This window comes from Ciconia boyciana, chromosome 3 (genome assembly GCF_034638445.1).
Source record: "Ciconia boyciana chromosome 3, ASM3463844v1, whole genome shotgun sequence".
NCBI lineage: Eukaryota > Metazoa > Chordata > Aves > Ciconiiformes > Ciconiidae > Ciconia > Ciconia boyciana.
The window spans coordinates 34,570,011-34,586,263 of record NC_132936.1 but is presented as its reverse complement, the minus strand read 5'-3'; the positions used below and the strand labels follow the sequence as shown (position 1 = coordinate 34,586,263).

Below are 16,253 nucleotides of genomic sequence, written 5' to 3'. Positions count from 1 at the left end.
TTGACACCTGGGAGGCAGAACATGAAAGCTGTGCTGTACACGTAATAGCAACCTTGTCAGAAGTGGAGAAGGTGGCGCTGACCCTCCGGGCGCTAGGTGATGTACAGAGCATAAGGGTCTGATACTAGAGTGCTCGCTCGACCTTGAGCGAGCGTGATGTTTTCCCCTAATGACTGGCTGTTCAGTCGTTCGTGGGGTTGGAAGTCCCCTTCTAGAAAGACATGGTAGCAGACCCCTAAAACATCAGGGCCAAAAAGAAACTGTTCAGTTGTTAGCTCCAGGCACACCTTCCCATGCCCCCCTCCACCAAAGAACATTGCAAATCCTGGCTGCAGGACCAGGGTTGACATTTCAGATCGAAGTTATTAATTCTGAATGCAAATCCGTTTTCAAAATGACAAACTGCAGAACACTCACCACTGCAGATACACATGACCCTAATTGTGGAACTGTTGAACTGCACTGCATATAGCGGACAGTTGGCCAAAAACTCTAGCTGCATCTTAAACACAGCAAACACAAGCTAACGACACATATGACATAAGTACTAGCACAGAGTAGGCTATGAATACCTAGTTTTACCACAAAGCATTTCTGTTTCTAAAACATAGCTTTTATCTTTATTAAAAGTATTAACCGGAATTCAATTAGTGTCCTAAAAAAGGATAATATGTAAGCACATATATGTAATTCCCTTGGTTTCCTTAGGAGTTTGAAATAAGGAATCTATTTAAGTATCTTTCTGCTGTAATCCTTAAACCAGAAATAGAGTTCTGAAGGAACTCTAATGAAAATATAATTAAAATGTGCAGTAAAATGATTAATTGTGTTAATATAATACGGCATAATTATTAGTAGTTTAATAAATGCACACACTGCAAGTATAAGATAACCTGAAACATTTCAAGTTTGGAGAGTGACAAAATATTCTATCTATCTGCACCTTTTTACTCTTCCTTGGTTTCTCAACAGTGCAGAATTTTGTAAATGGTACTACTGTATCTGCTGTTATTTCAGAAATTTCAATTTCCTGTGACATCATTTAATTGTGGGGTTTTTGGTGGTTTTTTGTTTTAATTTCTGCAGACTTATGAAGTTTCCCTTCATACACCCAGTACAACTTTCCCACAAGATACAGTCAAAGTAACTAAGCGACTGTCTCGTTCACATGACTATCATACACTGGAAAGTTATACTAAAAAAAAGTATATATGACGTAACATGCAGATGCCTACCAAGGATAACAAACAGGTTTGGTTTCAAAGCCATTTAATCAGTAACAGTTTATGTGGAAGTCCAGTCACAATGCAACAAAACCAGGATTCTGTTGCCCTTGCTATATTCTCTCTCAAACCCTAACACTTCTTTAGCTTAACTCCTGGCTTGCCCTGGTGATAACCGTAACATTCTTGCAGAGACCGATTCCCCTGATTCTGAGAGATGCTTACGATAACAAAGACAAGCTGAGTTCTGAAAATGCCTGTTTCTCCATGCTGACTGTAAAAGTAATCCATGACAACTATTGCACGCAATCAGATTTTACGTATCTGGTTTATCAGATGTTTAAACATTATAACATCCATAAGAAGCATGCATTCCACTGTGTGCTAGAAAGTGCTTGCTTGCTTTTACTATGAATGAAGGCTCCAATCTAACAAAGTCATCATGTTCTCACTTCTGATTGTTCTCATTTTAGATGCTAAATATCCTGGAATTTATCTGAGCCCAGTGAAGCACTAGGAGAGTCTGTCCTGCCATTACAGAACACACACTTTACCTGAGACTCAGAAACTTACCTCCTGCTCTTTCAGTAATACCCTTTTTACAGACCTGTCCCCTTCCACTAAAGAAAGATAGAGGATCTGCTTAACTAAAATGAAGACAAACTAGGCTTAAGACTTGCATTAACTGGGGTATTACATTGAGATGAATATGCTACTTGGGGTGCAAATGAAGAATAGAGCTAAGAGGGAACTGGAGAAAAACTAGAATGGAGTTAAGGACTTGCTGGCCTAGAAGAAAGACCAGTTGCTGAAAGGAAGTAGTCTGCAAATGGCTGATCAGGAGAATGAGACAAAAAGGAACGAGCATGGGAGACAAAAGCTGGTGTATGACTGAGGAAATGAGACAGAAGTGAGATAAGTATGGAGAGGAAAGGAATTTGGGAGAGAAATGATACCTGGTAAGCGATGAGACTGCAACAAGCACGTACATGTGTATCTCATCTCCTGGTTCCTCACAGAGGAAGGTAATACTGAAAGCAGCAAACCTATTAATTCAATTGGCGATGGTTTACAGGGGAATCCTACAGGTTCTAGCCTTGCCTGCACACAAGAAAACTAAAATTCCTTTCTCTTCAGACTGATGCCTCAGTGGCACATACTAAATAAAACATGCTGCCACTTATGGAACTATAAAGAGAAACTAAGAATAAGAGAGCATCGCCAATCCAGTGCACCCGTGGCACAGGGTCCTTTGTAAAATATACCAAGTACAGTTAAAGACTGTATGTATCATAACATATATGACAGGTAACCTCAAATCTGGCATTTCTGGGGTGAGCAGTTAGGGCTGAAAGAAAACATTTTAGGATTGGGATGAACCAATTTTTACCACAGTTTTGCTCATTCATACAAGCACAGAAAATGTTTGATTTTCATGTAATCAATTCTACTCCTTCAGAAGAGTTTACTGAATCCCATCTTGAAGGCTTATCTCATCAGATTATTAAGAGAACTGTTAGGCTCTGTAAACTATCCTGAAAAGGTTTGCTTTTTTCCCTTTTATGTACATTTCCTAAGCCATCACAATACGTAGAGAACTTAATCTTACATAGCATGTTGAAAGGCTTTATAGAGAAGCTGATAGCATGCTGATATCTTATTCCAGTAATCTGCTTAGCTAATAGCAGACAAGATCTGCAAATTGCAAAATAAAGACCAAATCTAAGAAATTGATATTTGAGGAAGAAATAGTCTTGAGTTATATTTGCCATTTGACAAGAAAGTTAATTGCCTGTACTATTATCAAAACTTTCTGGCACTAGTGCAACATTATATCTATGATGAAATACTAAACTACAGCACTCAGATTTATTTCGACATTTGTGTCTCACATCTAACAGTAGTGAATCATCTTACGGAAACAGATACCTACACCATGTGCCACGGAGATGTAAAAAGAAGCAGCACAATTCATGTTTCCCTATGCTCTTGTTGCACTGGCTTCCTCTCTCTGAAGATCATTAGAAATCAGAGCTGGCTTTTCTCTTCTGGAAAGTAAAAATGTAGCTATGGGGACTCATACTTTTGGTAACTTTGCTTTACTTTGGAGGAAAAAACCCCACCAGATATTTTTTTTATTTTTTTTTTTTAGTTTTCCTAATCACCTGTGAAAAGCGATTTCACATTGCTTTAAAAAAAAACAAAAAACCCCCCAAACCCCCCCAAAACCCCAAACCAACAACACCCTCCCCCCCAAACACTAGCACGGGGTAGTGACTACAATCATTACCATATCAATGCCAAATTTATCTCATCACAGGAATGACTGCAGTATCAACTTCCAATCCATTAAATTCCATATAAATTCTATATACAGACACTGTAGCAATATTTCACAGTGGCCTCCAGACTCGCGTTTTCTCATATACATGAATAAATCCTCAATTGTAAAAAAAAAAAAAAAAAAAAAGCAGCTTTGAAATATCCAGGAAAAAAAAATCTTAAAATTTCAGACCTGGGCTAGTCATTTCAAGCAGAGAAACACATTGCCCAAGCCTCAAAAAGGCCTCTTCTTCATAAATATAACTACATGTTTATCCTTAGAGATGGAGCCCATGTGCTACTGATGTATTCAGCATAACACCTCATAATCACTGTCCCTGCAAATCAGTTCCTATCACCTGCAATATCTGAAATTCTAAGTATTTCAAGATTATGATTTGCACCTTCCATATATTGATATTAGTGTAAAACACTAATTAGTGTAAACAGGATTTATTGAGGTATATGTTTTTGATCTATGCAGTGATCTTAACAACTGTAGAAGAAAGATGCCCCCAGTTCACACACTGAAATATCAGGTTTGAAATGTAAATGCCTATACAGATACAGTGATTTGTCCAATTGCAAGTGTTGTGGGATTACCTTTTGTACTCTGCCAGTGTCTCTCACTCTCTTTGCTCTGCCCTTTTGCCATAAGAATCTCTTACATTTTCTTTTCCTTCCTTATTCTTTCTGTTGCCATGCTTCCTAGTTATGTTTATGTTCCCATTTTTTCCCCTCCCATTTACTTCATATCTCTTTCCCACCTTCTCTTCCTTCTCATTTTTGTGCCAAGCTTTCTAACCATGTAGTTATCAAGAACAGTGAGCCTCTTGGACCTCAGTCCCAGTGGCTCCTCTTACTCTTCAGAAGTTAGAAAAAAAAACCAGGGGAAAAAATGGCTTTAGTGATCTAAATGGCAAAACTGTCCCTGGTTTAAACACAGCAACAATTTCAGCTGTCATTTAGGTAATTTCTGTGGTCTAAACTGAAAAAGCAACTGGGCTGTTGTGACAACAGAATATGTAATGATGGATTATAAAATTTTCTATATATATTTAAATGAAATGTGTAACTTAACTTTTTTATATTCTAAAGGGAAATTAATTTGATCAGAGGCATCTTGAATTATTAATCTGTTAATCTGTTTTTCTCATCCTCAAAGTTATTGTAAAATAGACAAGATTTTTTTTACGAAAAGATCAGTGGTAAAGCACAGAAAAGGTTTGTCCCACACTAATGAAATATGGTACTCATTTCCAAATTTCATCTTACAGACATCAAGATAGCAGCAATGGGTCTCAGATTTTGGCTCATAAAATGTATGGACTGCTAGTCTTTACCGTTGAGTTTATCTGCAATGATGGAGAATGCCAGAAAAATTCCATATGTATGCAACACAGCAAGCAGTGCTAATAATATAGATACAAAGTAAATACTACTGTAAATTACAACAACATAGCTTTTGGTACTGTCACAGATTTTCTGCTTTAAAAGTCATATTAGAGGTATATTCCAAACACTGGAATCAGATTGATTATAAGAGATGTTTACTCATCGATCAGCAATCCTACCTTTCTGTTTCAGTTGCGGAGCCTTTTCTAGCTTGTTTTTGGCTGCTATATCTTTCCACTTTTCTGGAATGCCTGTGAAATGACATGTCAGAAACAAAGAAGAAAAAGAATACAAATATATGAAAATTATATATTTATTAATGTATTGCAAAGCTAATAACAGAAATGGTTGACAGATGAAAAAGTGACAACTATCTTAATGAACAGGCTGGTTACTCAAGGTTTAAGACACATGGCCCTGATTAGGTTTGATTGAGGCTGATGGTGTGAAAGTTATGAGGTACCAAAACAGGGGAGATAACATTAATCCTGACTGAACGGTGCAGCTAGTTCCCACTTCACAGTCTGTATGTGGTTAGAAACAATGCATCCTCAGAGGCCATTTAGTCCTCTCTTGACAGCATGAAAAACAAATGCAGAGTAGACAGCAGGAAAAAAATGTTGCAGAAAGGACCAGAAAATACTATTCAAATTTAAACTTTAAAAATTGCTTTTAAATCTAAATTTCAAAAGCAAAACAAATACTACATCATATCAGATTTAAATAATGCTGTCATTATATTAATAAAAAAGGCTTCTCAAAAATCTCATTGTATTAAAACTTGTTAAAGTTTTTGAGAAGTTTAAAACAATTATTTTTTTTTCTAGTCAATACAAATAAGAAGTTTATTTCATTCCTTCACTCCTTTCCCACATTAATCTTTATAGAATTCATCTGACATTTGGATAGTGAGGCACTAGTTACCTCTGACAATCTAAGCATTTACTCTGATAGTAAATAAGAACAATGAAAAGCAATATGAGTCAATAAATGCAAGAATGAAGAAGATACCATTATGACCCAGGACTACAAATATACTATGAAAATCTCTGCAAGTCTTGTGTGTTACAAAATTTCCATTACTATCCACAGTAATGTGAGCATTTACAAATTAGGATTTACAATTTTAAATCTCTGATAATCATCAATATATATTAGTTTTTTAGAATAAAAACTACATGCAGTATTTCAGGACTGGTGAAAAACCAGGAGTGATGATTATTCATTGATAGACCAGAAATGTTGACAAACCCTAACTTGCATCTTACACCAGTACAAGAAACATGTATAGGAACTTGCAACGATATAATCAATGTCATATATTAAGCTATAAAAGAATTACTGTGGGCAAACCAAATAGATAAAAATAATATTTAAAAAAATAAATTTTCCTTTTAAACCTTTGTGGTTATAAAGAGCAATCCAGTGTCTGAACTGGAAGATACCTAAACAGCTGTAACACCAAATTATACCCAAAGAATATAATCACAGTGGATTTTGTACCCACTGCAATATTTGATGAGCATTATATTGTGACGCAGTATGCTCCACAACAAAGAAAATACTGCAGCAAAATACAAAATGTTTTTTGCATGAGCAGAGCTCATTACCTGATGCTTTCTGAGATTTAAAAGAATACATTTTCTTACCAAAAAATAGTATCTCGGATTAAAGATTAAAATCCCCTTTGTCCTGAAACTGTTTTCTCCAGATTTATTTTTTGTATGTTCTCATTAGTTTTAAATTTTTTTCTTTACCAGGACAAATACAAGGTGGATACACAGGGAAACACATACTAAATGCTGCAGCTTTACTTACAACCTAAGGTTAGCCAAGTATTTAAAGTCATGGTTAGATCCACTGCATGCAGCAGCCTTATTATTCAAATGATGTCACCCTCTTCATTTTCTGTTTGGTTGGTTATGGGGCTTATTTTCCTCTTACTTTTTATGTCACTTGCTTAGACTGACATTACGTGCAATGGAGGAAAAGCGCACATAGTGACTACTCTTTGTAGGATGGGAAAACTGAGAGTAGGCCATGCTTTCCTGTGAAAAGTGACGAAGTAATATATAGCACTAGTGAACTGAATATATTTATTTCTCTGCTCTCTGTGCTGTCCTTGCGAGCAGCACACATTAGAAATATGTTTAAAATCACAGTTTCCTTTCTGTTTCCTTCCTGTTGCTCAGATGATGCTGTATACAATTCCATATAGCTCAACAGCCTACTACAGCACTCGCAGTTCTGGCTCAGCTTGAGCACACTGTGGGCATTTGCAGATACATATTTACAGGTAAGTGTCCTTTCATGCCCATATACAATGTACAAAGAATGCATTGGGGATAAGAACACTCATGTCATTCTCAAATTTACCTCTTAAATGTACTTTATAGGGGATTAAATATTATCTATGAACAATATACACTATATGTGCTTATACATAAAAAGAGAAAAAAACTGAATATGTGAAAGTATTATGCAGAGCATATGAAGAATAGACTATAACCAATACCTCATTTACTTGGAACTATGATTTGAGTAAATAAGGATACCTCTGTGCTGCTCCAGGTTTAGCACTTAGGTGGTCTACACTGTCCTGTTTTGGAATGCAAGACTCCAGCGTCCTTGTTCTTCACAAAATTTGGAAACATGGATGTGAATTTGGACAGAATGAGCAGAAACAGAGAGATGGTCACATGCAGTGAAGGTGGAGACATGCAGTCAAATATATAAACCAACAGCATTAAGGCACTAGCTGCTGAGAAAGGGTATATTTCTCATTTCCTCTTCTGTTGATTTAATCCATACACTTTAAGGAAATGTTAAAATTTTTTAGACATAATATCAACAATCTAAGATGCAATAAAGTAAAGATGAACGCCACAACAATATTTTTTAAAACCTTTATACTCTACATGCTGAATGGCAGCACTGTGGCTTAATAGTTGCCATTGTCCTTCTTGTGAATTAATCGACAGTATTGTTCATTAGATTAATATATAAACCTATACAGAACATCTTCCTTTAGGAATTTGAAAAATGCGTATTTTGTCATTATATTGTGAATTTCTCCTGCAAATGCAAGTAAATGTCATAATTTCATATATTTTGATGAAAACTTCATATTCTGTTACCAGCCTGTCTGCTACAGTAATAATTAACACTTCAATAGCAAAGTAGAATAACTGACTCAGTTTTTTTTTAAACTCAAATAAAGTTCAGAATATTTCTTAATTTCTATATTATTTTCATTTCTGCTGAAGCTGTTTAAGAACCTCAGAATTTGTTCACAGCTTTCAATTTGGCATAAATATTATTAGCTTGTTTGTTTATTATTAGTTTTTAATGGAATATATGGTAAAAAGTATTTTTTTCTTGATAAGGTGTATCAATGTAGGATTTTTTTCCAAATAACAAATTTGGCTTTTAATGAGAAAACTCAGCAAAATTTGCAGTCCACTAACAATCTAGGGTATGTAATAAATTTGCATCTATACCTCCATTATTGTGAGGAAATGCTAAAATTTCTCTTTAAGGTCATAAATCTACCAACTGTCACACCAAATCACTGATCAATAAGGCCTTGTTACGTATATAGACAAGCACTATATATTATTTTATATACAGACAAGCTATTCACAGTTCACATTCCAAAGACCCATGTGCCTCAAAATATTTATCACTGTTGAGTATAAGCAAAATATACACACAGAAATATGATAATATTCCCATCAAAATTAAAAATTACTATTCCTAAAGTGACAAAATAATATTTTCGTAAAATTCAGTGTCTAACACTTAAAGTGATTTATTACTGGCTTGTACAAGAGATCTCAGTGTTTTGCAGTGATTCTGTTCATTTATGTAGCCTTAAAGCCATCAAGAATGTCATGTTCAATACTTCCTGATTTTTCCTCAAGATTTCTGAAAAGCTGGATCTTACATGGTATGTGAGCTGGGAGTTCACAACTACTCTGAAGGCTTGGTTGCTCCTCACACTCATTCCCAGCACTTCAATTCATGTCTTGCAAAACTGTCTCCCTGATCAAGCCACATAGCGTTGCTGGAAAGACAGGAAAGGATCATCCAGGCCAAACCAGTCTGCCACTGGCAGTGCACGGCACACCTCAAGTTTTCTTTGTGAAAGTACCAGAAGGGTACTTGCTCTGCATCTGGCTTCAGGATGACTCTTGGACAAGTATTCTTACAGATGCATGCATGATGCCAAGAGCTACTTCTCTTAAATGAAAGTATATGAAAATTAATTTTTTAAAAGGATCATTTTATCCAGTCTTGGTTATATGCTGAAATTATATGCAGACTTCTCAAAAAGAACATCTGAATAAAATTCCCACCTACTATTAAATGCTCAACTTTCATTCTCCTTGTTTTTATCATCACTTACAATTTCACAATTTCACAGTTCTCCAGTTACCAGAAAGTCTTTCATTTTAGACAGACTTTCTAGTTCTCGTTTCTAATATAAAAACCAAAAAACCTCCCAGCAATGATGCTATCAAATTCAAACCAAAAACTATTCTTTAAAATGTCTTAAAGAAATACATGATACTAACCAAACACTTGTTAATTCTTAACACTGAAATAACATATAACCCATGTCTTCATCTTGTCAAGGTACATCAAGGAGTCACTTTTTCTTATATGGCAAGTGAACGAATTCCAGAATAACAACAATCTTGCCAAGATCTTTACTAAAATTTATTTTATGAAAAATTATCAATAAATACAATGTTGCAAAACCAGAATTTAAATGATCAAAATTAGAAATAATGCATAAGTCATATGTTTAAGAAATGTATTCAGAAATACATCTTCTTGATTGCACCCTACATGCAAATTGGGCCAATTTGTAAGATAAATCTGGAATGTACTCAAACGCAGAGTAAGATGACATCTGTCAAAGTCAATTAGTCTGTGAAAATACCATTTGAAAGTGGTGATAAGCAGTTAGTTCGTTACCCCTGCTGATCCATCAGACACTCATTCCCCGAGACCCACTGCATCAGTTGTCAAATTGATACAAGCACATCTTAAAAAAATATAAATTATAGAACTGAATGGTGTTGGCCAACTGCCAAACCTATGGAAAATAATCAGAATGAATGTAATCTTAAAAAGTAGAAAACAAAGGTAAAGCACCTGTGATTCCCTCACCGATATTCTCGCTACACACAAGGTGGGCTATTATTTTGTATTGGGCATGCAATGCAAAGAGCCCATTGTTCTCTAAACTTCTCTTAATCTGGGAGAAAGATCCTGGAACTGGGAGGCTGCAACCAGTCATCAGGATTGGGGTTAGCCTAAACTCCTAGGTTCATCACTGACTGCATCACTGGGATTTGGTGACCAGATTACCTGGAAGACTTCCAAGCAGAAGGAGGCACTGATTTCACTAAGAAAATTAGACTGCTGTTTCTCCAACTCAAAATCTTTCCCATAATAGATTCTATATCCTACAGATGCTTTATTGTAATATGTTTGCTAACAGGTATTAGATGATTTCAGTCTTTCTCAGCAAAACTTCAGCTGACATCAAAAGGCTTACAATTCTGCAGTAAGGATGGCAGTATTTAGATGAAAACCTCATTTCACTGAGATATGATATGATTATGATTTAATTCTAATAACTTCAATGTCAACAAGGTTTTATCAAGTCTGATCCACTGAAGTCAAAGACAGTCTTTCCATCGACTTGAAAAATGGGAAGCAAAATTACTTAAAAACGCCTAAAAGATACAAAGTACATTTATAAACTATTAAAATCTGTCCCATCAGGGATGTGTTGGCAAAATTTCTAGAAATGCAGTATCCGTAAGGAGGGACAATTTTGAAATAATGTTTCACAAATTTCATTTTATAATTTATAAACCGGCTTTACTCAAATAACAAAAGAAATGCTATCCAAACACAATTACACTCTTCCCACCCTGTATTAGTAGAATACATCCAGTACCAAGCAAGCATGACAAAACACAGTACAAATATAAGTATTGTGGATAGTCTTCAGAAGGTAAGCACTAGCACTACAGTAACTGAGTTTTATCCATATACCAGTCTTACAGTTTTAAGTGCAACTTCATAAGAGTTTATGCATGTATGGATTATTCACATGAACCATCTGTATCCTGTCATTTACCATAACACAAAAAATTTGAAGGGAAAATTTTGAATTTGCATCTCAATAGAAATTACAATGTCTGCTTAAAAATCCCCCAGGTCTATCTTGGAAAAAAACCAAAACCAAAAATTGCTACTGCCAAAGCAATGGAATACTAAAACTGATTTGAGTAGAAAGTTCATGACAAGAAAAAAACAAAGGTGCTTCTATTAATCATAGGTGGTATTCAGCATAAAAATTTACTTAAAGCACTGGTGTTTTTAACCAAAACCTACCTTGTTAGGAAAACCTGCTCCATGGAGACCATCCTGATGCAGGACAGAATTTACAAACAGTACCAATTTTTACATACATCAACTAGCAATTGTTACCAAGACTTCCAACATATCAGTTAATGAGGTTTTTTTCCCCCTTAGGAACAGTTTGTTAAAAAAAGGAAAAAAAACCCAATAAAAATAAAAATAAACACCTAGACAAGAAAAGGCTCTACAACAAATATTTATCATATTATAAAGCACCACAGTGAAAACACCACCAAAATTTACAGGAGCACATAAAAACAGACTAAAGAACATTAACACAGATGATGTTCTGTTGTATTAGACATCTAATTTCATGGCTTGTGACCATTCAGGCAAACAGAAAACTTGAAAAGACATTAATTCCTAGGTGCTTTATAACAGTTCAACAAAATGCAGAGATGATATCTAAGCTACTGTTTTATTTTGGGCTTCTGGAGGTTGTAAGTCTCTCTCTACATATATGCATACTTTCAAATTTCAGTATACTCCTCTGAGAGTGCAAGATGCAGTAAGCCACTTTTCAACTGGGAGGAGTTGACTAGTACCTGTCATCCTCCGGAGATGCATGCTGGATATGAATCCTGGGACTAGTAGGTCGTCTCCTCTCTAGGGAGGGGGACCATCTACCCCTGTTTGCCCGTTCAATAAAACAGGAAAAAAATAGGATATTTAGTTTGTGATAAAATTAAATATATGGGATTTGGGACTGGAAAAATACCCCAAAAAGTAATGAAAGTATGTAATTTAATTATTTTTTCTAGCAGTTTTCTAATTCCCAAGTATACTATTCTTATAGCTGCTTACTGCAGAAACATTACAGCTGAAACAAAGAGAATGTATGCCCAAAGATGCAGAATTTAGACCGATATATATCTTGTACATAGTGTACCATTAAGTTTTCAAATATTCTCAAATGCTAGAGTATCTAAAAGCCTGTCATTCACATAAAAAGTCATAATTCCAAACTAGAAGAGCTTTTCAAAGACCATATGATGGTCATTTTCTGTTGACTACTGGCTGGTATTTTGTTAAGCCTATCTCTCCTAGCTCTTTGCGCTGAAAAATGCATTCTCAGTAAAAATACAGGACTACAAATTATAAGAAAAATTCTAAGGCATAAAGTGACCCTTTTCTGGAACACAATGAGAGAGTAAAGGTAAATTAATTAGCTACAACTAAGCTATACACATTTGTGTACAAGCACTGGGGTGATTTTTTTTCCTTTCAAAATATATCTTGAAAGTGTGTGCAGCCCGCTTCCTCTTCTGTTCACTTCTCTGTATCCCTGCAGTACATGCCAGCAGATTATGTTATATAATTAAATTTAACAAAAAGGACCTGAATTGTGAATGAAAACTGGTGTCTTAAGTGATTTTTTCCTTGAAAAAGCTCATTTAATTTAGAATGATATACACTATATTATAGACCGGTGTTGCTTATTTTGTTGGGATGTTATGTGGTTGTAATAGTACAAGTGTATGTACAACAATTTACAAAATCAAAATATACTGATTAATTTAGAAACAGCAAAATGTTTACATAAACTCTGCATGACTATCTAATATTTCACTTTCTGAGGCATCCTTCCAGTCCATGTAATAAGGAAAACGGTTTGATTTATGGAACATGCAAATAACAAAGGTTTCAAGGAGATTAGCATCATTTGAACAGTTAGGTAGATCTTTCAGAAATTTCAAGAGTAAATAGGTTGTTAGTAGTTAGTTTCTTTTTCTCTCCAAAGCAACAGTTAAAGAAAATGTTAATGCATCAGTGCACTCAGTCAAAGCCCTTAATATGCTGATACCCACTATAAATATTAAACCGCATTTGACAGAATTAACTAGGTCATGCAGTATGAACTTTGAGAACATGCTCTCTTTCACTGAATTTTGAATGACCATGAGCCACAGTATAACACAGACAAACATGCAATAACCTATTCCTTTACATGGTTGAAAAGAACTGGAAACACAATACGTTGCATACCTAATGCAAACAGTTATTTTACTGGACATTATTTTAAATGTAAAAGATAATATTCAACGTAACTGTTAAAGGCATGCAATATAAACACCTAATACTTCAGACTTACTAAAAAAACCTTAGAAAAATCAACATGAAATCAGGACAGATCTTAACTGGATCAAGTGACAGCTCCAACTTCTCTGTTACCTATTTATGACTAGGTAACAGGTACCTGTTCAGCTTTGTATCTTGTTTAGGTGGTAGTGACCAGCTGACAGCAGACATCCTGAAGATCCTTGAAATGTTTTGTTTCCTACTGCAGTGAAGCACCTCAGAACAAATCTAACACAGCTGCTGGGCTGCATTTTGCAGATATGCTGACCCTGTTATACATGAACTGATCCTCGGGCTGTGCTCCTCAGTTTTATTTGCTCAGATCTCCACTGACTAACGTCTCAGGACCAAAGCATACAAGCAGTACCGATCCATACAACTGCTCTTGTGATAACTGCTAATACACACAATTGCTTGCAACACAAGAAACTTAGAAGGTGAATAAAAGCCCCATTAAGTATTATTAATGTGCTTTCCTGACTTGAGGCTGGGGGTAACATACAGATTTCTCCGTTGTAAGGTACCCAACTTAAAAGAAAAAAAAAAAAAATCAGAAATTTTGAGTCACAGCGAAGAGGACAATCAAAAAAATCATACTAAAGCAAGTAGTGACAGCAAAAAACATTTTCAATGGCATTAGAGGGTAGTTATGACTATATTATAAACTAACATATGTCTCAGATCATCACAGAAACATCAATGAGATGATAATTTTGAACAGCTAGGAATAAATAGAAAGGGGAAAAAAAAGAGGGAAAAAAAAAGGCAGGCATAGTGCAACTGTAGAGATATATTAGTAGGGGCTGGGTCTTTTTGAGTATCCTAGTGTATAGTGTGCCTAGTGTGTATAGTGTGAGAAATATATAGAATCATAGAATCATAGAATTGTTTAGGTTGGAAAAGACCTTTAAGATCATCAAGTCCAACCATTAACCTAGCACTGCCAAGTCCACCACTAAACCATGTCCCTAAGCACCACATCTACACGTCTTTTAAATACCTCCAGGGATGAGGACTCAACCACTTCCCTGGGCAGCCTGTTCCAATGCTTGAGAACCCTTTCAGTAAATAAATTTTTCCTAATATCTAATCTAAACCTCCCCTGGCACAACTTGAGGCCATTTCCTCTTTTTCTATCACTTTTTACCTCACAGAAGAGACCAACACCCCACTTGCTACAACCTCCTTTCAGGTAGTTGTAGAGAGCAATAAGGTCTCCCCTCAGCCTCCTCTTCTCCAGGCTAAACAACCCCAGTTCCCTCAGCCAATCCTCATAAGACTTGTGCTCTAGACCCTTCACCAGCTTCGTTGCCCTTCTTTGGACACGCTCCAGCACCTCAATGTCTCTCTTGTAGTGAGGGGCCCAAAACTGAACACAGTAGTCGAGGTGCGGCCTCACCAGTGCCGAGTACAGGGGCACGATCACTTCCCTACTCCTGCTGGCCACACTATTTCTGACACAAGCCAGGATGCCATTGGCCTTCTTGGCCACCTGGGCACACTGCTGGCTCATATTCAGCTGGCTATCGACCAACACCCCCAGGTCCTTTTCCACCAGGCAGCTTTCCAGCCACCCTTCCCCAAGCCTGTAGCATTGCATGGGGTTGTTGTGACCCAAGTGCAGGACCCGGCACTCAGCCTTGTTGAATCTCATACAATCGGCCTTGGCCCATCGATCCAGCCTGTCCAGATCCCTCTGTAGAGCCTTCCTTCCCTCAAGCAGATCAACACTCCCACCCAACTTGGTGTCATCTGCAAACTTACTGAGGGTGCCCTCGATCCCCTCATCCAGATCATTGATAAAGATATTAAGCAGAACTGGCCCCAGTGCTGAGCCCTGGGGAACACCACTTGTGACCGGCCGCCAACTGGATTTACCTCCATTCACCACAACTCTTTGGGCCCGGCCATCCAGCCAGTTTTTTACCCAGCAAAGAGTATGCCCATCCAAGCCATGAGCAGTCAGTTTCTCCAGGAGAATGCTGTGGGAAACTGTGTCAAAGGCTTTACTAAAATCTAGGTAGACAATATCCACAGCCTTTCCCTCATCTGCTAAGCGGGTCACCTTGTCATAGATGGAGATCAGGTTAGTCAAGCAGGACCTGCCTTTCATAAACCCGTGCTGACTGGGCCTGATCACCTGCTTGTCCTGTACGTGCTGTGTGATGGCACTCAAGATGATCTGCCCCATAACATTCCCCAACACCGAGGTCAGACTGACAGGCCTGTAGTTCCCCGGACCCTCCTTCTGGCCCTTCTTGTAGATGGGCGTCACATTTGCTAACCTCCAGTCAACTGGGACCTCCCCAGTTAGCCAGGACTGCTGGTAAAGGATTGGAAGTGGCTTGGTGAGCACTTCCGCCAGCTCCCTCAGTACCCTTGGGTGGGTCCCATCCAGCCCCATAGACTGGTGTGTGTCTAAGTGATGTAGCAGGTCGCTAACCATTTCCCCTTGGATTATGGGGGCTCCATTCTGCTCCCTGTCCCTCTCTTTCAGCTCAGGGGGCTGGGTACCCCAAGAACAACTGGTCTTACCATTAAAGACTGAGGCAAAGAAGGTGTTAAGTACCTCAGACTTTCCTCATCCTTTGTCACTATGTTTCCCCCCACATCCAATAAAGGCTGGAGATTCTCCTTAGCCCTCCTTTTGTTGCTAATGTATTTGTAGAAACATTTTTTATTGTCTTTTATGGCAGTAGCCAGATTAAGTTCTAGTTGGGCTTTGGCCCTTCTAATTTTCTCCCTGCAGAACCTCATGACATATTTGTAGTCCTCCTGAGTTGCCTGCCC

The 16,253-nt window shown here is 37.1% G+C and overlaps 1 protein-coding gene across 10 annotated transcripts in view; it reads right to left on the bottom strand.

Annotated features, from left to right (window-relative positions):
• RIMS1 (regulating synaptic membrane exocytosis 1) overlaps positions 1 to 16,253 on the bottom strand; it is a 355,711-nt gene that overhangs the window by 101,926 nt on the left and 237,532 nt on the right. For 8 of the 10 annotated variants that reach the window (XM_072855274.1, XM_072855275.1, XM_072855280.1 and 5 more), the window contains one exon: positions 5,120 to 5,191. In XM_072855274.1, the coding sequence (XP_072711375.1) occupies positions 5,120 to 5,191 (72 nt within the window). Of the gene's footprint in view, positions 1 to 5,119; positions 5,192 to 7,495; positions 7,574 to 11,929; positions 12,014 to 16,253 lie in introns of all 10 variants that reach the window. The other 2 variants (XM_072855284.1, XM_072855285.1) reach the window with 1 other exon arrangement.